Source organism: Rattus norvegicus, chromosome X (assembly GCF_036323735.1).
Source record: "Rattus norvegicus strain BN/NHsdMcwi chromosome X, GRCr8, whole genome shotgun sequence".
Taxonomy (NCBI): domain Eukaryota; kingdom Metazoa; phylum Chordata; class Mammalia; order Rodentia; family Muridae; genus Rattus; species Rattus norvegicus.
Window position 1 is genome coordinate 51188788 of NC_086039.1, and position 23455 is coordinate 51212242.

Here is a 23455-nt window from a genome sequence, read left to right on the forward strand (position 1 = left end):
CGACATTACAGTATGTTTCTGTTTATTTTATATGATACTTTTATTTTCATTTTGTTAATCTAAACATCTTGTGTTCTTTCTAGTCATTTCTACTGCCCCATTATACTTAGAAATTATTGATGCTTTTACTGGTTTCATAATTTTACCTCTTCCATGTTATAGTATTGGTATATAACATTTTCACATTGGCTTCCTTCACTTTCTGATATAAATGCAATTTTCCTACCTGTCACTTCATGCTTAGTTAGATCATTTATTTAACCTTTAACATCATTTATCTGAATATATCATAACATACCAATTCCCCTACTAAAAAGCAGCATAGATGCTCCCGTGCTTTGATAAAATGTGAATACAGATGAATATATCCATATATGTCTTTTTATAAATACTCATATTTTTAACTTATTCGATAAACATGAAGGAATACAACTATTTAATCATATGATCATGTGAAATCTTCAGCTCTATAGGAAACCACCACACTGTCATCTAAAGTGGCTGTAGCATTTTACTCTCTATGGGAATGATTAAGATTTCTGTAATTAAACACCCTCCATAGCATTTGATGTCCTCAGTATTATAATGTAAGGCTTTTAATAAGTAGGTAGTTGTGATTAAATTACAATTTAAATTTGCAATTTCTCTATTGGTGAACCAACAAGCTTTACTAATGTTATTTGGAGCATTGGGTGAGTGATTATTTATAGGAGCATGGACAAATAAAGAAAATATGTCTGTTTTCCCCAGGACAAATAAAGAAAATATATCTGTTTTCCCCAGCAATCATTTATTGCCTGTGATACAGAACAACTTTTCATATACTTGATTTTCCGTCTCAGCATTTTCTGTATGATAGTTGTTCCATTGGCTTCCCTCAACAATGAACTATAAAGTGTAAAATGATATAAAGCATAAACACTTTCTCCCCCAAGCTGCTTTTAATCATGGTGTTTATCAGTGAACAGAAAAGAAATTAGGATAGAATTTGATACCAGAGAGTTTACTGTTGTTCTGATGATAACCATGTTTTTGGGGGATAGAGGAGGTGTTATGGAAGTATTTGGAACTTTTGGGTGAAATCATATTGTGAGCTTAGAGTTTAATGGGCGATTATGTGGGAGCTTAAATGATAATAATGGTGGGAAAATGCAGGCAAAGGAAGCCTGTCTTGTGAAGTTTCAGAATGAAGAAAGTCTCTGTTGGGGATATCTTGTGACATTTTGTCTTAATAATTTCTAGAAATAAAACCTGGGATTTCCTGGGACAATAGATGCTAGTAAGAGGATTGATGGCACAGAATAATAAGAGTTCAGTATCACTGAGGCAAAACTCTTCTAGGAAGTATTTCAACAGGGCCAACACACAGAAACTGTGATCCAGTTAGGGTATCAAGTTGACAGCAGAATCTAGCAAATAATGTACTACAATTGTACTCTTATAAAAAGATGAAAAGATCATGAGGAAGACATGAGAGTTGCAAACATATGGCAGGATTGTGGTATCCCTGAAGGAAAACCAGAAGAAGCCACTGTTGAAGATGTAGCCTCAGTTGCAGGAGAAACCTTGGTGATTGAAGGGTTCTGAAGAAAAGTTGAGGCTTGGGACATTTGACAGGGTCAGGATCTCTGAAAAGTCTAGGAGAAGCCACTGGTGAAGGTGTACAGGCTAGATTGAAGTGGAGCTCCAAAATTTGGGTGATACTTTGATTGTGGGAGGATTGTAGGACATCTAGCAAGGGCAGTGGCAGGTGAGGAGTAGAGCAAGCCTGAGCCTGAGACAAGCTCTATGCTGCCAATGGAAAAGCCAGAGAAATGATACATTCTCAGCCCTTTAGAGCCCAGAAAAAAAATCACAAGTGAGTTCTAGATGTCAGAAAATGAGCTATAGGATTTGAACTGCATGTTTGAACTTGTGTTAAACTTTGACTGATTTGGAACTGTGCCCTGCTTATTTCTTTCTGGAGGAAGAAAATATTTAGCACAGTTTATATTTTTCAAGAGTCCTCAGTTAACAGACTTTGGATACCTTAAAGAAACATTGAGCTTTTAGAGTATTGGGATTTTTAAAGATTTTAAGACTTCAAAAGTTGTACTGTGTTTTGTATTTTCATATTAACATAAGATCTTGGAGACAAACAAAGAAAGGGGGTTATGTTAATAGTGATGTATTTTTGTGTTAGGTTGTCAAGGGGTAAGTAAATTTGTGTTAGATACTGTTTTTGGTCAATGTGACACAGATGCAACAAGAAACCTCAATTTGAGAATTGACTCCATCAAAATGGTCCTTGGCATGGTCCATTGTGGGCAGTGCTATCCATGAGTAGGTGGTCCTGAGTAGTATAAAAAAAGAGGTTCAGCATGAGCCTTAGAAAGCATCCATGGGAACAACTTTCTTCCATGCTCTTTGCTTCACTTTCTGCCTCCAGGTTGAGTTCTTTCCTCAGCCTGCTCCCCTCCATGATAGATTGTAACCTGTAAGCCAAACACATTTTTGCCCCAAGTTCCTTTAGTTTATAGTCTTTATCACAACAACAGAAAGAAACCTAGAACAGATATTTTGCCTATTTTCTTCCTGTTTAATGTTTGTAATTCTTTGTATGTCTTAGCAATATTTTACAAATTTCTTCTTTCTTTAATTTTATGGAGTTTTTCATTATTTTGATAGATGCTTTAGCCCTTCTTCCTGTCCTCATGATCTCATATTCTTCCAGTTCCCTCTCTGCCTTACTTATTTTTTCAACCTTCACTTACTTTCTTCACCTAGACCTAACATGAACTTACTCATTCATTGAAATTCATTGCAAAGAGAAGCTTCTCTGATAAGGCCAAAAGCAGCATTTGTTTATGGGTAAAAACACAAATATTTAGAAGGCAGTAAGGGGCCATGTCAGTTTAGCTACTGAACAATAGCAAAAAGTCTCAGATCTCCTCACAGCTACAGATTTTTGACTAGGTTTGCTGTATCACGAATAAATTTTTTCTTGTGAAGCAGGCTTCAAATCTAAGTGACACCAGTTGGTTATATCCACAAGAGTCATACCACTATTGCACTAGTGGACAAATATTGTCTGGCAGGCTGAGACTAGAGCATGCAGAGTTCAGAATCCAGTTATGGGAGACCTTTGATACCTTTTCTCCCTTAGCAACCTACATCATACCTTTCCTTACTCTGAAAGAAAACCAGAAAAAAGGAAACCTCCAGCTCAGTCAAAACAAAGGTGTATGGTATCTTCAGAAGTAGCATCTTACCTAGTTCTGGTGGGCAACCAAGAAAAATGTCAAGAGCCTGGATTATTTTGACCAAAATCTCCTAAGAAAACATTCCATATCTGTCACTGGGATTTTTGTTTAATAACTCCTGGGTTTTAAAAATAGTATCTCAGCCTCATGGGATACCTCTCTTCTAACTCTGGCTTTGTTTGCTGCGCTTTTATGGTAGTTTTTTTTTTTTTGGTTCTTTTTTTCGGAGCTGGGGACCGAACCCAGGGCCTTGCGCTTCCTAGGCAAGCGCTCTACCACTGAGCTAAATCCCCAACCCCTTTATGGTAGTTTTTAATTTGCTTACAATGTAGTGGGATCCCATGTGTATTTTACATATAAATTTCCATTTAGTTAAATTTTACATATGAATTTCCATTTAGTTAACGCTCCTTCCCTGCCCTTCATCTCATCTCCCCACTCTTCTACCCTCTTTCTACACCTAATATTCTACCTTTCTATTTTCATATCACATATGTTTTCCTATCCTCTCTTGCTTTAAGACATTTCCCATCTCTGTGGGCTCTTTCTACTTCCCTGACTTCCACAGGCACTCCAAGTTAAAAACATAAATCTAAAGACTCAATGTTAGGATCCACATATGGAAGTGAATATGTGCTATTTGTCTTTCCGTGCCTTATTTTCCTCAGGGGTTCTATATATTACCTACAAATGCGATAATTTGACTTTCCTGTGAGACTGAATAAAATCCCATTGTGTATAGACTATTTATGAACTAATAAAACATTTCCAGAATTGTTTAGTTCCCTTCTATTTTAGAGAATTTTGTTTAGAATTGGCATAATTTCATTTTTAAAAGTTTGATATGTAGCATCTCAATGAAATATTGGCATAATAAAGGCAATATACAACAAACTAACAGCCAACATCAAATTAAATGGAGAGAAATTATAAACAATCCCACTAAACTCAAGGACAAGACAAGGCTGCCCACTCTCTCCCTACTTCTTAATGTAGTACTTGAAGTTTTAGCTAGAGCAATTAGACAATAAAAGGAGGTCAATGATATACAAATCAGAAAGGAAGATATGATATTGAATAGTATATGATAGTATACATGGAAGACCACCAAAATTCTACCAGAAAACTCCTACAGCTGATAAAGAACTTCAGCACAGCAGCAGGATATAAAATTAACTCAAACAAATCAGTAGCCTTCCTCAATACAAAAAGCTAAGTGGGTTGAGAAAGAAATTAGGGAACCAATGTCATTCACAATAGTCACAAATAATACAAAATATATTAATGTAACTCTAACCAAGCAAGTGAAATGTCTGTATGACAAAACTTCAAGTCCCTGAAGAAAGAAATTGAAGAAAACCTCAGAAGTTTGAAAGATCTCCCATGTTCATGGGTCCATAGGATTAACAGTAAAAATAGCCACCTTACCAAAAGCAATTTACAGATTAAATGCAATCTCCACCAAAAATTTAGTTTCACAGAGATAGAAAGAGCAATTACCATTTCATATGGAATAACAAAAACCTCATAAACAAAAATTATTCTCAACAATAAAAGAATTTCTGGGAGAATCACAATCCCTGACCTCAAGCTGTAGTACATAGCAATACTGATAAAACCCTTATGGTGTTGTTGTTACAGAGACAGACAGTTCAATCAATGGAATAGAAATGAAGGCCCAGAAATAAACCAACACACCCATGGTCACTTGATCTTTGACAAGGAAGCCAAAACCATACAGTTGGAAAAAGAAAGCATCTTTAATGAATGGTACTGGTCTAACTGCATGTCTGCATGTAAAATAATGCAAATTGACACATTCTTGTCTCCTTTTACAAAGCTCAAGTCCGGGTGGATCAAGGACCTCTACAAACAAAACAAAACAAAAAACAAAACAAAACAAACAAAAGATACATTGAATCTATTAGACAGAAAATGCAAAATAACCTCAAACACATTGACACAGGGAAAATTTCCCTGAACAGAACTCCAATGACGCATGCTCTAAGATCAATAATTGACAAATTGGACTTCATGACCAAAGGACACTGTCAATAGGACAAAGGGGCTACCTACAGATTGGGAAAACATCTTTAATAACCCTACATCCGATAAAAGGTCAATATACAAAATATACAAGGAACTCAAAAAGCTAGACTCCAGAAAAACCTAGTAACCTAATAATTAAACCTAATAATTAAAAATGGGGTAGAAAGCTAAACAGAGAATTCTCAACTGAGGAATTTTGAATGGTCAAAAAGCACCTAAAGAGATGCTCAACGTCTTTAGTCATGAGTAAAATGTGAATGAAAACAACTCTGAGATTCCATCTCACACCAATCAGAATGGCTAAGATCAAAAACTCAAGTAAAAACAGATGCTGGTGAGGATGTGGGAAAAAAGGAATACTCCTCCATTAATGGTGGGAGTGTAAACTGGTACAACCACTTTGTAAATCAATCTGGTGATTCCTCAGATAATTGGAAACAGTCCCAACTTAAGATCCTGGTATACCACTTCTGGGCATATACCCAACGGATGCTCCACCATATTACTAGGATTCATACCCGTTATGTTCATAGCAGCTATATTCATAATATGCAGAAACTGAAAACATCCCAGATGTCCCTCAACAGAAGATTAGATACACAAAATGTGGTTCATTTGCACAATGGAATACTACCAGTTATAAAAAAGAAGACATCTTGAATTTTGCAGGCAAGTGATGGAACTAGAAAATACCATTCTGAATGAGGTAACCCAGTCTCCAAAGTACATACATGGAAATGCAGGGACAAAAAAAATTGAGCAGAGACTGAAAAAAAGGTCAATCAGAAACTCCCTCATCTTGGGATCTATCCCATGCACAGACATCAAATCCTGACACCATTCCTGATGCCAAGATGTGCTTGCACACAAGGAGCCTTGCAGAGCTGCCCTCTGAGAGGCTCTGCCAGCACTGAATAAAAATGGCTGCAGATACTTTCAAGCCAACCATCAGATTGTGCCAGTGGACCCCAATGGAAATGTTAGGGGAATGACTGAAGAAGCTGAAGTAGATTACAATCCCATAGGAAGAACAACAGTATCAATTTCCTGGACCTCTCAGAGCTTCAATAGATGGAGCCACCAATCAAAGCATACAGGAGCCCTGGCTACATAGGTAGCAGAGGACTGCCTTATCTCATCTCAGTAGGAGGGCTTGTGTTGGGCCTGTGGAGGCTTGATGCCCCAGAGATGGGAATGTTAGAGAGATAAGGTGGAAGTTACTGGGGAAGAGCACCCTCTTAGAGGGAAGTTGGGGTGAGAGGTCATGCAGAGGGAATAGGAAAGGGGGGAAACATTTAAAATGTAAATAAACAAAATAACTAAAAAAAGCCATGGGTGTGGAAATTTATTTTGGAAAAGTTTTAAATGATATGTTCTAATTCATTAATAATTATAGCCAATCATTCTTAGTACATGAATGATTTGTGACAGTTTTCACTTTTTGATGAATTGCTCCTTTTTATCTATAGTGTCAAGTATTTTGTGGAAAAAAAACCTGCATGATATTCCTTTATTATCTTAATGATATCACCTATTTATTCCTAATATTAGGTTATGTGTTTCCTTATTTATTCTTTGTTATAATTATTACTGTTTTATCAGTGTTATTGATCCTTATAATCAACTAGCTTCTGCTTTGTTAATTTTCTGTAATATTTTGTTGCTTTCTATGGTGTAGATATATGATCATTTTAAATTCCTTCTTGAGGCTAAAGCTTAATTTATTAGATTATTGATTTATGGCATAAATAGCTCCTTTACTTATTACTATGTGTAGTTTGCCTTAGTAGGTGGATGTATGTGCAACATCATTTGTATTGTATGCATTTGAGTGCATTGTTTAAGTTTATTTTTAATTTATGCAATGATACTTGACAAGAAGAGTGTATATTTTATATCTTTATACTTGGTTTCTGAATCAAGTACATGTCAGCCAGAGTGATGTAGTAAGATATCCTAAAATACTTTTTAAATAATACTTTGAAGTGATTGGTTATAGAAGGAATTAAGATCTTCTTTACAAGTAAAGTTGAAAATAGAGGGAAAAACCAGGTAGAACATGAAATTTTTAGAATTAAATGAATAAAACGTAATAAAATTAGGTAGATTCCCTTATTAGCAAAAGGCAGAAGACAGACGGAAGAATAGAATGTAGCAAGGTTGAACAAGAAAGAAAATAAATTGATAAAAAACTGAACCAATCCTCAAAGCTTTATGGTTCATGGCATCAGAAGTTTTGATGGTCACTAAATACAGAAAAGGAAGATGTTGAAGAAGACAAGGCTGTACAAACTCACAGAACTGTGTGAAAAAGGCTAATATCAATCAGAGTCAAACCTCTAAAATTATATCATGACAAGTCTTTAAAGTAACAAAGGGAAAATACAATTTGTGTATAGGCAAAGAATTAAATAAGACATAATTTCTTATAAAAACCTCTAGAAGCGCTTTTTCCCCCTAGCGCGGCCAACTCTGCAGGTCTGCATGGAGCCGCAGGTCTCTGTTCCACAGGATGGGCTTGGTTGAAGTTGTCAAGAATAAGGCCTACTTTAGGATTTAGCTCAGTGGGGGTTGGGGATTTAGCTCAGTGGTAGAGCGCTTGCCTAGGAAGCACAAGGCCCTGGGTCGGTCCCCAGCTCCGAAGAAAAAAAGAACCAAAAAAAAAAAAATTCCGATCTTTGAGGATAGATTGTTGGGGGGAGGGTGGCAATGGGGGGAGGATGGGGAGGGGAACACCGATAAGAAAGGGGAGGAAGGAGGGGGAAAGGGAGTAACACTCGAAATGTATATAAGAAATACTCAAGTTAATAAAAAAAAAAAAGATACCAAGTGAGATTTAGAAGGCGGCGAGATGGTAAAACTGACTACTATGCACGGAAATGATTGGTGATCCAGGACAAAAATAAGTACAACACACCGAAATACAGGATGATAGCTCATATAGTAGGGGATATGATCGTCTGTGCAGCATATGCACATGAACTTCCAAAATACGGTGTGAAAGTTGGTCTGACAAACTATGCTGCAGCCTATTGCACTGGCCTGCAGCTGGCCCGCAGGCTTCTGAATAGGTTTGGCATGGACAAGATCTATGAAGGCCAAGTGGAGGTGAATGGAGATGAATACAATGTGGAAAGCATTGACGGTCAGCCTGGTGCCTTCACTTGCTATTTGGATGCGGGTCTTGACCGAACTACAACTGGCAATAAAGTTTTTGGCGCCCTGAAGGGAGCTGTGGATGGAGGCTTGTCTATCCCCCATAGTACCAAACGATTCCCTGGCTATGACTCTGAAAGCAAGGAGTTCAATGCAGAGGTGCACCGGAAGCACATCATGGGTCAGAATGTGGCAGACTACATGCGCTACCTGATGGAGGAAGATGAAGATGCGTATAAGAAACAGTTCTCTCAGTACATCAAGAACAACGCAACTCCAGACATGGGGGAGATGTATAAGAAAGCTCACGCTGCTATCCGAGAGAATCCAGTCTATGAGAAGAAGCCCAAGAGAGAAGTGAAGAAGAAGAGGTGGAATCGTCCCAAAATGTCTCTTGCCCAGAAGAAAGACCGGGTTGCTCAAAAGAAGGCAGCTTCCTCAGAGCTCAGGAACGGGCTGCTGAAAGCTAAAGCCATTTTCTATGAAGATTTTTTTTTTCATGAAGGCAATAAACATTGATCAAAGCAAAAAAAAATCTCTAGAAGCTAGAAGGAAGTACTATTTATGTGATACAAGAGAAAAACTGTCATCTTTTAGAACATAGAATAGAAGCCAGAATTTCCAAATATACTTTACAAGGCAAGTCATACTGTTACCCATATTAGACATGAGCAGTATTTCTCATGTATGTAGAAAAAGAAGTCCTTTACAAAATGTAAAATGTATTGAGGTTGAAGATGAATAATCACTGATTACTTCAATGGAAAAAAAAACTGACAAACACTCAGCACCCATTCACTACAAAGAAAATTACAGGAAAGTAAGACATGTAGACAACTTCTTCAACTTGACAAAATACATCTTCAAAACATACTCTATAGTTTCATCATAATAATCATGAAACACTTTCAAGTTATTTTCCCCTCATATGATAGTTCGGGGGAAAACCTTGTTTTCACGTCTACTATTTTTAATAGTATTAGATGTTCTAGACAGTGGGAGCAATAAAGATGGCTCAGCAGATAAGAGTCCTTGTTACTCTGCAGAGGACCTTGCTTCAGTTCCCAGCAGCCATGTGGAGTTACATAACAGCCCATAACCCCTGGGATCTATTACTTTCTTCTGACCTCCACAGATTCTAGGTACATATGTAGTACACATACATTCATGCAGGTAAAACACTCATACATATAAAATAGAGGACAAATTCATGTAAGAGAAAATAGCAATTTAAAGTCGGTACAGAAATATAAGGAAAGTAAATATAGGAAACAGGAAATGAAGTGTCGTCTTTATGTAAAGATGTTTTAATAGACTTTGTAGTCATTACACATATCCTAAAAAGCTACTAAAAATAATAAGTTCATCAAGGTCTCTGGTTGCAATATCCGAAACAAATAGTTAATTGCTAATCAGTGAATATAAGTGATGTATAAGGAATAAGTTCTAGAAATCTGTTGTCCAATGTTGTCTATAGATATATTATGGCATCCTTAAACCTTTATTAAGAGATTGAGTTTAAGGTCATGCTTTACTAACAAAATAAAATTTTAAAAAGAATAATTATGGGATGCAGCTGTGTAGTGAAGTATTTGCCTATAATGCAATACACAAGGTCTGGACCCAACCACCAAAACTGCCAAAATAAACAAATACAACTGAATTGTGTTGTCTTATAGTTTTACTACAGATGGAATATTTATAAATCTAACAAATATATACACATCTATATGCTGTAAAGTAAATCTTGAATGAAATATAGATATTTCAACAGAGATAAGTATGGCATTCAAGGGATTGGCAGATACAAGAGAGTTAAGAGACTGGTTCTCACCTAAATTGCCTACAGTTTTAATACAATCATTTCAAAACAATAGTAGTATTTTCTGTTTATAAAGGTAAGTACCACATTACATGCATTTTATTTTTATGAATTTTTTTCTGTCATTATAGTACCTATAACATATCCAGACAACTTATTTCTCATTGGGTGTATTTAAAGACTGACTTTCTTTCCTTTTAATGTTGAGATCATAATATAATTACACAATTACTTTCTTCCATTTCCTTATTCCAACCTCCTATATACTCCTATTTTCTCTCTTTCAAATTCATACCCCAAAAGCAGACTATTTTAAAACACCTAAAAATACATACTTTCATAGCATATATAACATTTCATCCAATAGAGATAACTATAAAAAAGGAAAACTGGCATGGGATGATCTGTTTCAGATCACTAATTTGTAAATTTTATGTAACAATTTGACTATCTCAGCTGCTTTTCTCCAGAATTATATATTGAATGAAGCCAGATTGCTTGGATCATAATGCTTGAATTCATGCTCAGAAACTCAAAGTTCAAAAATGTCCCTGTCCTTGAAAGTCAGCATATAACAATACGTTTACGATTTCCAGTGAACAGAATTCAGTCCTTGTCCTCATTCTTACGCACCACAGTTGGATTTTCAAATTAATACACCATTTATGATATAGAGACTGTTTTGTACTGATATATAGGCAAAGATGAATCTTCATTTTTACAGTACATAGCATAAAAGTATATCCTAAAATATTCATGTAAAGTATACAGATCAGTCCATGTGATACACAAAAGTATGCTCTCTTTTATTGAGAGGGGATCTGTATGTTGTATTCATATGAAAACAATTATATTTTTCTTTTATTCAAAATAGATATTCTTTTACAACACAGTCTGGTTATGGTTTCCCTACCTTTATTACTCCTATTTCCTCCCCATCTTCCCTCCTATTGGATCTACCCCATCTCTTCCTGTCCTGAGAAAACAGTCATCTAAGTGGCATTAATAGAATAAAATAAAATATTCTAAGCTAAAACAAAGGCAAGAAAATCAGAAAAGAATAAAATAAACAGACAGAAAAGAGTCCATGAAAAGTTTCAAGAACTATATAGATGCAGAGCTTAACTCATTCATACTCAGGAATCCCATAAAAACACAAAACCCTAAGCCTTAAAGTGATAATGTATATGCAAATGATGTATAGTGTAAAGTAAATAAAATTTTAAAAACCTAAACCTCTGGCATGACATTATGAAATAAGGAACCTCCCAAGATGCAGTTGAATTCATTTTCTCTTGGCATCTATTCCTGGACATGCAGACTACCCTCATGAGTAGTTTGTTTCCCCAGTGAGATGCCTCGGAGGAAACAAAATTTTCATTTGCAAGTTGTTATCAATTGGAGATCACTTTTGGATTAGTAATGGGCATGTATCCTCTTCCTTCATCTCTAGGATTATAAATGGTATAGACCATTGCGGGGCCTGTGCATGCTGCCTCAGTCTCTATGCATTCATATGTATATAAAAATCTGTTTATTTACAAGGCCTTGTTTCCTTGGTGTCCCCCATCCCCTCTGACTCTTACACTATTTTGCCTCCTCTTTGACAGGGTGCCCTGAGCCCTGAAAGATGGAGTTTGATGGAGACCTCCCACTTAGGGCTGTCTCTTGCTCTTTGCACATTGTCTTGTTGTGGATTTCTGTGTTTGTTCCAAATTTGGCAGAACAAAGCTTCTTGCTTCTGAGAAGATGGCTGAACAAGGCATTGATCTATGAGTGTAGCAGAATGTCATTAGAGAACAATTTATTGCTGTATTCCTTAGAATATTTGTATTTTATTTTACCCTAAGTTTCCAGTGCTGTGGTAAACAACAAAAATAGAAATGACCAACCCACATTTTTGCCAGCACCGTAAGGTCACATGGCATCTGCGGGAATTTTCATCTCAGTGAGCAAAACGTTTCCACCTGACTCATTACATTCCCAATTTCCATCTCACATTGCTTCCTGCTATTCTTTGTGCCCAGAGCAATCTCGCGGCTATTGCTAGCCCCAACAGCCGCCATCCATCTAGTTCCCAAGGCAGCTCTCTACTATGCCAGTCCCATACAGAGACTGCCTATCTTGCAGTGGACTTTGCTCACATACCCCCAACCCAGTAAATCAAAACTCAAAGCTTGTAATTTATCAATTAAATTTATATCACTAAACTCTCACTCTGCAAAACATGCACACAGTAAACTTACAGCCAATTAATATTGATATAAAATGCCCACCTAGATAAGAAAAATTGTCCTGTAATAATCCATCCCTTATATTCATAACTACCTGTGACCCTTTAAAAAGCGCCACACAGATCTGGGTTGTCCTTCTATGCCTCCATCTTGGTTCTTCTTCCTCCTTTTCCTCTCTTTAAAACTCTGTGCCCGCCTTATTTTTTCACTGCCCAATCACAGGTCTTCCTTATCTCGTGCCTCTCCTCACCTGCATATAGACAACAATCCACATTTCACCATCTGTCTAGTTAATAAAATAACCTTTCTCTCAAATGTGAGCTGAACACAACTATTACCATTCTGTAATTTATAAAGGATAAGATGCACCTAACACCAAGCCCATCATTTTTGTCAATTAAATAGTACAGTCTGTTATTTATCCTAGCTTAAGAAAGGCTTAAAATCTATGTGTTATATATTGGCTAGCTTGTATACTATCTGAAAACTATCTAATTAAATATATACTCTCAATTTTAAATACCCTGGGTGGGCTATGAGACTATAATTAGTCTTTAACCCCATCAGAAATCTGAGAATGGTCAATAATATCTAAAAATATAAGAAGCACAGCATGGCTTCCAGAACTGAGACAAGTTTTAGAGACAACCTCCTACCTGTACAATCCCCTGTTAGCAAAATGTAAGAGCATCAGTCTTCAGCCTTCTGGCCCAGGATCATCTGGCAGACCTTTGTAACACAGAATTTTGAAGGACTGATTATTCTGTCTTGGCAGAGATTAACAGTCAACTAGTCTGTATAGTGTGTCCTTTTCTGGACATTCCAGGCTACCTACTTTCAGATTTTTGGCTCTATGAGCAAGGGTGAGTATGGGTTTCATCTTGTGGAGCAGGCCTTACCTACACCCATAAAGCATTTGGTCACTAATGTACTAGCATAATTTGAACGCTGGACACCTTTGTAAATCAAAAAGTTTGTATTATGTTTCTCTTTGGCAGAATTCAGAGCATCTTCCTGTACCAAAGATGCTAGCATGTAGGGGAAAAGACTCTATGTAGGCATAAAAGCAACTTCTCCATATTCAACACTTGGGAAGATGTAGTCTTTAGCAATGGAACCTTGTCATCAGCTTGTGGAGAGCAACCTGTACTTTTGAGAACAACTTCTGTTGTTTGGGAGTTCCCACGGAACCACTTTGCCCCAAATCTGAATTATTTGTTATTGATTTTGGGAACTATAAACTATTTGGTGACAAAGAATATTTGGTTTAGACACTGCTCTACCGATTATTTGGTGATTTTTATCTAGATTGTCTTCATTTATTGATATATTTTAAGAAGTTTCTGTTGTGTTGTATTTCCATACTATGATAACTCATATGGCTCTTAATTTTAACCATCCTTTCTCATACTTTCTCCCTCACCTTCCCTATCCCTCTCTCTTCTACTCCTCCAGCTCCTCCCTCCAGTTTCAGTTTCCTCACTTATCCATGCATAATATGTCTATTTCCCCTTCCTAGGCAGATTTTTTTTATCTCTCATGCACCAATTATCTGTACTTAATCCTACTTAATCTCTGTGGTTCAATTATAATCTTAAGATTATTTTAATAACATACAAATTTGATCCATGCTTTATTATATGCTATCTGAAAATGCTTGTTTTTGAAAATGCTAGCTTTAGAACATCTATTCTTAACTCTTTGTTTATGTAGTCACATGTATAACAGACTGAGAATCCTCATCCAAAAATCTAAAATCTGAAATGCTACAATGTCTGAAACATTTTACGTACCAACACAATGCTACAAATGGAAACTTCCACACTTGACTTCAACTGTGATCCTAGAACAAGACCTACAGGAATGTTTTCAACTGCTGTTGACTAGTTTGCAAAAAGAAGTCAATGGAATTATGGCAATCTTTTCTTTTTTCTTTTCCTTTTAAATTCTTTTATCTTTTTTACAGTCCAGTCTTTTTCCTCCTCCTATTCTGCCCTCTGACTGTCGTGTATCCCATACTCCCCTCACCCTGCTCCAAAACCATGTTCCCACACCCACCCCAACCTCCCACCCCAACCCCAGCCGACCACCCCACTTCCTGGAGCCTCAAGTCTCTTGAGGGTTAGGTGCATCTTTTCTTACTGATTGGCAATCTTTTCAATGTGTTGTAGAGCAATGAAGACGTGCCAACCGCCTAAAACTTCCACTTATACAAAACTCAATTCAAAGTGAATCATAGATAAATATAAATTTTAAAGAATATTTTTAAAATAAAGAAAACTTTCATCATGCAAGGAACAGGCAATTGTTATTAGTTCATATACCAAAAATACTAAACCAAAAAAATTACATTCAATAAACCAAATGAAGCAAAATTTATACCATTCACTTCATAAATACCTGGATAATACAAAGTACTCCCATGTTACAAATATAATGAGTTCTGCATCTCAGCAGTAAAATAACAAACAAATGACAAGACTCAGTTACTCAACTAAAGAATGGAGAAAGGTATGTATAGACACTGTTTTGAAGTGTTTATTCAAAAGTAAGGGAAATGATGAGCTGGCAATTAATGTGAATTTTACTTAAAGAAGTTGAATAAATTCTGGACTTCTACCATAAGGTATTATATCAGAAATCCATCATACCATAGTATAGACTTAAATGTTTTAAGTGCATAAATCTAAAATATTTTTACCCCAATAAACTACAGTTTCAAAAAAGTACAAGAAGAGTTAGTCAATATCATCATCCACTAGATAATTTGAAATTAAGATTGCCATGGTATTTTCCTACATCTTAGGATAAGAACATGAGATACTGGTGGGAATTTGAGGAATGTGCATTAAATCATTCATACATTACTGATAAATATAAAATGCTCCAATAGCTTTACCAATATCTCTAAAAATCTTAGACACTCATTTGCTAAAGGGTCCAGTAATTATAATTTTGGTTGCTAATTCTCATAAGAAAAATAATATGATTGTTTTTGGTGCTTTATTTATACTGATCAAATCTTGGAATAACAAAAATGCCCTGCAGTTGATGAATAGGTAAACAGACCACAACAAAGCCACAGATAGACACACTACTCAGAAATAATTGTAAGAAGCTATTGATCAGCGCTTGAATGGCAATTAATGACATAATTCTGAGAGAAAGGGTCACACATTGAATGATTGCATTTTCCATAACATTCATAACATGGCAAAGTTAGAAAGATGGAAGATAAATTTGTTGGTGACAGGCCTTAAATGTGACTATGCAGGGTAAATGGTATGACTATAACCTGAGTCAAATCTTAGTAATAATGGAATAGAGCTGTATCATGATCAATAAAGTGAATGCAGAATACGTACACAGTGAAATTTTAACATATTATGAAGAAAAGTGCAATCATGACATTTAAAGAAAATTGGCCAGAAATGGAAATCATGTTGTTAAGCAAAATGAGCCAGACCCATCTCAAAAGAACAAATATAGTTTGTTCCCTTGCCTGTAAGAAATCTAAATGTGTGTGTGTGTGTGTGTGTGTGTGTGTGTGTGTGTGTGTGTGTGTGTGTGTGGTGTTGGGGTAGGACAGGGGTTATAAAATTAGAAAGGGAACCACGAAAAGAGAGGGAGAGTTTCTAAGCGAAGGAAGACAGGTGAAAGCATGAGATAATATAGGGTGAGGAAAAGCATGGCACATATGCCTACTAAACACATTGTACTCTAGTCTCTCTCTCCCATTACCCTATTTAATTTGCAAACTTATAATTATTATAAGACTCTAAAACAACTCAAGTAAGATGGTTATAATGGTAAAGCAAATACCTTTCTCACACTGTTATCAAAGTGTTTTAAAATATTGATCTTACTTGATACATAAATAATGAAGATGAATACAAATGCTTTGGTGGACAAAGAATCATTTACAAATGTCCTAGATGACCTATCAGAACTCTGTCCATTACTATTACAGGTTCGTTCGTTTGTTTGTTTGTTTTTGGTGTGTAGAGGTGACAATTAACTGATTATCTCAATATTTCATGGAATGGTTTTAATAATTATTACAGCAGAAATTGAGGAAGAATACATTTCTTGTAAAGTAGTCTTAACATAACTTACAACTGAAACTTGGTATTTTGCGAAGAATTCCCTGTTCTACTCACAAGAGGACTCTTTATTTTAGCGGAAACTTTGTCCCATCCTAAGACCTATTCACATTTTGCCTTCAGAACTCAGCTGCTCCATTCTACTCTTGCTTCTTTTAATCAGAATATTGGCATTATGCTACATAGTTTTGATTGGATCCCAAGGGTAAAAATTAATTTTGGTAGATATCAGATAGTTTAAAATGAATGGATTATTCTGGGAATTTTTTAATGTCCAGTAAAATAAAATGCCATTTTTTGGTAGTGTTGAGAAGAGAGAAAACAACAAAACAAAACAAAAACAAAAGACAGTTAAAAGTTAATTCTGGATCTGTATTTTCTGTTTATTCTTTTGGAAAGTAACATAAAAGTTACTAAAATATTGTGGCAACATTGCACTAATGTGCTTTTACATTTAGGGGACTTGGAGAGCAGGACTGAGATCCCTGTGCTATTCTAGTTTGGATGTGACTCAGGACAGAGTTGAACATTATTTGAATTCACAGAGCTTGCCATGCTGGAAGCACAGCCTTATATGTAGTGTCCATGGGCAGTCCTATTATGGCAAAGCAACTTGAGAGAAAAGGCGGGTCACTTGCTTGTGCGCAGGTCCTGGAATTTGAAATATCCAGAGGCCTCTACAGAATCCTGGCATCAGTTACTATGTTGACTCACTCAGTGTTGGGCTCACTCACTTGCCCCCTACAGAACTCAGCTCTTGAAGGCAATAGTCTTTATAGAAAAAACGAATAGGAAAACTTGAAGTGCTATTTTTTTTTCCAAGGCTGCTGAAGTTTATTGGCTTCTCATCGTACCTAAGCCTCCTGGAGCAATAAAACTGGGAGAAACTTTTACCAAGATTTTTATTCCTGCCTTGATATATACTTTCTCTTCCAAATGCTTTGGTGGGAAGAAGTAGAGGACTGTTGTAAGTACAAAGTAACTAAAAATATCTTAACTGTGGCATGACTTTCAGCTTGTGACAAGCTCACTGAGTAGGCAGATTGATTTAAGCTTATTACAGTAGCTTATGAAAAAGCATAAATTTTGTCATCTGTGTACTTTATTATCTATCTGTCTGTCTGTCTATATGTGTTTATGTATTATATATAATATATATATATATAGAGTATATATATATATATATTCTAGTGTATGTGTTCCACACTGAAACATTTTGAGGAGATATTAGGAAGAGTTGTGGGGGTTTGTTACTATAATTTGTTTGCCTTTTGCAATAGAGACACACATTGTTCTTGTTTAAGAAACCACTAAATAATATATGCATAGCTTGCTTTGAGTGCATGAAACAGACCATTTTGATTATTGTGAGGTAGATTATGTATCTCTGTTTTTATTTTAGTTGCTATTTTTTTGTAATGGTTTTGTAGACAGTTGTGAACTGACATGTATTTCAGTGAACTAATTCTTTATGGAAATAAGTGAGCCCTGAAGTTTGAAAAGGTTTTATCTGGCACACCATAGGGGAAAGTAAAGAAAATAGGTTGTCTTTGACAGTGTACATGAAGATAGAATTTCTAAGTTTTTTTTTTAAATTATACTTCATCTTTTGAATATACTGCTCTTTGTCATATTGTGATTATTCTTTAAATAATGGTACAATTCATGCTGGAAAATAACCATGCAGTGTGTTGATCTAAAAACAAAATAAAAACTAGAAAGCTTGTAATCCCATTTTGTAGTAAGTCATTTGGTGATTCATGTTGACTGTGACCTAGCAGTTCAGTAAAACTTTTAGATCAGACCTTTATTTAAAAATGTCTTCCACTTAGTCTTAAAGAGTCAGCTGTGACTAATGATTTTAAAAATTGACCCAAACACAACAACAAAAATAACATAAAAATAATCCATCATGAAGCCAGTGTGTCCCAGAGATATGGTTGAAGATTATCATTTTCTCACTATTTTTGACTTGTGAACTGTAGTCATGCTTATAATTAAGAATGAAGATAGAAATCTTCATAAATGGCTAATGATCCATGACTCACAAATTCTAGAAAAGAAAAGTCAAGCACATACTCAGAAAAAGGTTGTGGAAATCAAGGTTATGCATGCACTGATTTTATATAGATGCTCCTCCATTTCACTGTATACCACCTGTTTCTGTGGTTGCTTCCAACATTTCTTTTGTGAGCTTCACTATTATTTCCTAAAGGAAAAGCTGCTCTGTTTTATTTCAGTGCAAAATACATGAAGCACTTACATATTTTTGTAACACATAGGTATACACAATTCAATTATATCTTTTGATGTCTTTTGTATTAACTTATAAATATTATTGAGATAATTCGTTGGAGATAATTAAGCCTTCAAAACAAAAATAAAAAAACCAGTGCCCAGAGCACTGTTGAAGACTATTGATTAGAAATGCAGTTCTTAAGTGGAGAAAGGCAAGCTTATGCTCAGCTGTGCTATAGACAGCATTTCTAAACAGTGAAATAATGCTTCTGCAAAATAGCAGTAGGTTTAAGGGAAAAAAAAGTTGTTCTAATGGTTATGGTGCACGAAAGCTTTTGCTATTTTAACAGTGAACTAGCTGGGTGTTTTGATATTTGAGTCTTGTATCTCAATTTGCTTAAGATTTTAAGACTTTGAAGAACATATTTAATTGTTTTGAAATCTCAAAACATTACTGTTCGAATGAAAAGGTTATGGCATTAAGACAAAGATTTACATTTAGCATTACACATATAATTTAGAATATTCAAGTAGTCCATTGCAAGTAGACATTTCATTCAGATATTTAAATGGCACAATTTGTCTTGAAGTCTAACAAAGTTATATTTTAGAATTTTAATTATAAGATCTCTTAAGGGCATGTTAACTGAAAAAAGAAAATCCTCTTTAAATTCATGATATAATTTCTAATTTAATAAGAGGATTTTTCTTGTCTTTTTATATAATATCAATATGGAAATTATAATGTGTTACATTGATGTTGTTCCTTTATTTTAAAATGTTTATGGAACATTATATCCAAAATTAAGTAATTTTTAAAAATACACAGAAATATAGTTTAGCATTCATCACTGAAGATAAGTTTTTGATGTGCAAATAAATAATTTACATGTATATAGTACAGATTTGGATTTGTTTCAGTAAGAAGCAATGGTTTTTTCTTCTTTATTTTTTTAACTTCTTTATTGGATATTTTATGTATTTACATTTCAAATGTTATACCCTTTCCTGGTTTCCTCTCAAGAACCCGCCTCTCCCACCCCCCCCCATTTCTATGAGGGTGCTCCCCTCCCACACACCCATTCCCACTTCCCTGCCCTGGCATTCCCCTACACTGGGGAAATTGAGCCTTCACAGGACCAAGGACTTCTCCTATTTTGATGCCAGACAATGCCATCCTCTGCTACATATGCGGCTGGAGCCAAGGGTCCGTCCATGAATAATTTTTGGTTGGTTTTCATTCTATCTCAGAAAGACGTGCTTTTGTCCTAGGAAGTTTGTATTCTTTCATTAAGGCAATCTGCCGTATTAAAAAGTTTTGTTGGAAAAGTTAGGAGACTGAATATAGGAAAAAAATTCATTGTTCTATGCAATGCAACTGCATTCATTAGCAATGTATCATAAAAATATACCCTTTGTGGATCATGCCTCAGACCATATATAAATTTTCACAAACAAACAAGGAAAATGACTTGCATTTTCTCTACTTAAAACACATGTTATGGTCTGGTATATGATCAGTGATATAATGATTGCATAGCATTCATAATGTCCTGAGTCACATCAGTAGTATTCCTTTCCTGTCAAAACATGGGTTTACCTTTCTTAGGGTCTTATCCTATACAGTACTCCAACACCTTTCAGCTTCCAACATCTTGCTTCTTACACATATGAAAGATCAAACAATAATATTATAGTGTACTTTATGTTGCCAGATTTAAAAGAGAACTGTCTCACAGAAAAATAAATATCATTTTGTTTAGTTTTATTTCATTCACTGAAAATGCCTTGGGATTTTGGTAAGTGAAGAGTGAATATAAATTGATAGAGTACTAGCTGAGTATTCACAAAACCCTGGTATGACTGTACAGCCCTGCAAAAACTGGGTGTGGTGGTGCATGCCCGTAATAGCAGCCAGAGGATCAGAAATTCAAAGTCATCCTTGATTCCAGATAGAGGGTTGCCTGGGCTCCTCAAGACTTTGTTTGCTTAAAAGGATAACTGGATTTTGTTGTTGCTGCTCTTTGTTTGTTTGTTTGTTTGCATGCTTGCTTGCTTTTATGATAACTCATCATCCTTATACTTGGCTTATACTATTAAACCCTGAGAAAAGACATGCTCCTAACACTGAAGATGAATCTAGATACGATTTTGACTGTTCTTCACTAAGGGAAAGTGAAGGAGAATAGATGGTTACTGTTTAATTGGAATGGAGCTGTCATCCCTCTGACATGCTAATAAAATATTGTTCTTACTCTTGTTTTCATTGTTCATAAGTGAATCTTCCAGAATGGCTAATTAAATATTTTCATTCCATAAAACTTTAAAGAATTAATTTTCTGTAAAAAAAGATGTAATAAAAGTGATTTTTCTGTCAGTTATGAAAGCTGCAGTTTTTATAGACTGCTCTTACTTATGTAGTTCCACGTTCATGAAAGAGAAAAATGAAGAGCTTAGCCTCTGTTTTTATTAGTCACTTTATTTTAGTTCATGTATTTTATCTGTATAAGTAGAAAAATATGGTTGTTTTGAAGAATAGAAAAATAGTAAATGCATTATTAAAGTCGGTATTTATACATGTAATAACAGGAGAATGTAGATAGTCGAATGGGTTTTGAAGACAGATAGCATTAAAACATTTTTAAAGAACAACCCAGATGTTTGAATTGCCATGCTTTTAGCGTCTATTTTCAAAATCCTACATCTGTAAATGAAGGAAAGCATAGTGAGCAAAGTATATGCAATTATTTGGTGATTTATCTTTGACTCTTTGATGCATTTAATTTTCATCACTATAGCATTTTATTAGTTAAGGACAGTTAACTCGCCAGTACTTTATGTTCTTCCTGGTTACTGGGCGAACAAAAGCCTCACTCTTTACAAGTTTTCAATGTATCCTTGGCTTTTGTTTTCTTTTCTTTTGTTTTGGGTTTTAAATCACTCTCCGTTTGCTTATTCCATTTTTGGCTCCAACTGCTACAGAGTCAGGACTATAAAAGGGTATGAACATCAGTGGCTTTTTGCTCAGTCCTGGCACTGATCTTCCTTTGCACACAACTTGTCTCCTCCTTTATCAGATTGCAGCAGTAGTGGTTCCTTGCCCAAGTACTGACTTAAAGGGCAAGATAATCAACACACGTTCTCGGTTCAGAGTTTCACCTTGGAAAGTGCATAAAGGTAAATTCAAAAAGTAAGAACAAATCACAGCTTCAGAGTTATCCAAGTATTTTCATCCAAAGAAAAGCGAGTAGTTCCTTTGTCATTTGTTTTGATACTTCAGATAGCAGTATTAGAAACTAATCAGTGATGAAATAGATAAAGGTAGGCTTGTCACAATTGGGAAAGTGATAGAAGCTGTAATGTGACCCACCCTTCAAACTTTCATGCCCTGAAAAATAAGAGAAACAAATAGTAACTGAAACTTGAACGAGCATGGCTAAATGCAGGATATGCTGGCATGTAGGTGGTTAACCAAAAGAGTTTACGGGAAGCTTAGACAGCTGGGGAATCCTGATTAAGGAGAGGCTGAAGGGCAGAGCAGAAGCCATGTGAACAGCTGCTAAAGGGCTAGAAGATTCCTCTGGATTAGGTGTACACAGCCCATCTCTAATGGGCTATTTCAGCACGCATCAAGTGTTATCAAAGGGGTTCACTTTACTCATGCCTAGAGCCTTGACAGCATTTTCCTTTAAATGCCTGGAAATAGATTTTTCTCTCAAAATCAATCCAGAGATGAAAATCTCAAAAGAAGTGGCTTCATAAAGTTTGTATGTGTGGTTTGGGATAACCATTATTTAAAGAATAACTTAGAGCTGTTGCTTCAGTATCTGTTCATTCATTGGTCTATGCATCACGTATTATTGAGAACCGTATTTTGCTTAGTATAATCATGTCACCTGAGTGCGATTTTCTACATATAATGTTCTAAATAACCAAACTCACAGGGCTAGATTTGCATAGATGTGCCAACTGTTCTATTTGCATTTCACTTGAAAACTATAGACAAAAACCACATTGTTATAAGAACATGTAAGAGTGGGAACTATGCTAACCCTAGACATTTGGGAGGTATTCCTAAGACAATGATAGTGTGAGGAGAGCGAGGTAGCAGAGTAATTTTACATGGGGAAAGAGAGAGCAAAAACAATTCCTATCAGAGTGAAACATCTGTGGCAGGGGATCTTGGTATGAAGAACTGTAGCAAGGTCAGCTTTCTTAGAGTATGGCTAGTGAGGAAATGTGTGGGAACAAGCCTTAAGCTCCCAGAATAAGCTATGTCTCAAATATTTAGATCCTTGAATGTCATCGAAGTGATCACTCTCTTTGTAGGAGCACTGGCCAATCTTTTTGTGGGTTTTAGAGAGAGCATAGATAAAATTCATCTGTTTTCTGAAAGATATCACTTTCATTAAAGAGGGATTTGTAATTCATAGGTTAGATGTCACTAACTGGAAATTCTTTTAAGGTGCAAAAGAAGGTGCTTCTTCTGACTGTAATGGCTGACTCTATAAATAAAATACATGCATTTCTGATTTCCTTGCAGATAGATTGTTAATAGCACAGGGATGGAGTTGTACAAAGTTTTCTTCAGGACTTACATGATTTGGTACA

At 35.6% G+C, this 23455-nt stretch overlaps 1 protein-coding gene and 1 pseudogene across 10 annotated transcripts in view; both read left to right on the forward strand.

Moving 5' to 3' along the window:
* Dmd (dystrophin) overlaps positions 1 to 23455 on the forward strand; it is a 2367748-nt gene that overhangs the window by 118690 nt on the left and 2225603 nt on the right. For 2 of the 10 annotated variants that reach the window (XM_063279794.1, XM_063279799.1), the window contains exon 1: positions 16287 to 17573. The exons of 2 other annotated variants lie outside the window; for them this stretch is intronic. In XM_063279794.1, the coding sequence (XP_063135864.1) occupies positions 17543 to 17573 (31 nt within the window). In that variant the 5' untranslated portion in view covers positions 16287 to 17542. Of the gene's footprint in view, positions 1 to 16280; positions 17574 to 23455 lie in introns of those variants that run through there. 6 more of the 10 variants (XM_063279800.1, XM_063279801.1, XM_063279797.1 and 3 more) reach the window with 6 other exon arrangements.
* Positions 8121 to 8957, forward strand: LOC102551195 (60S ribosomal protein L5-like; annotated as a pseudogene).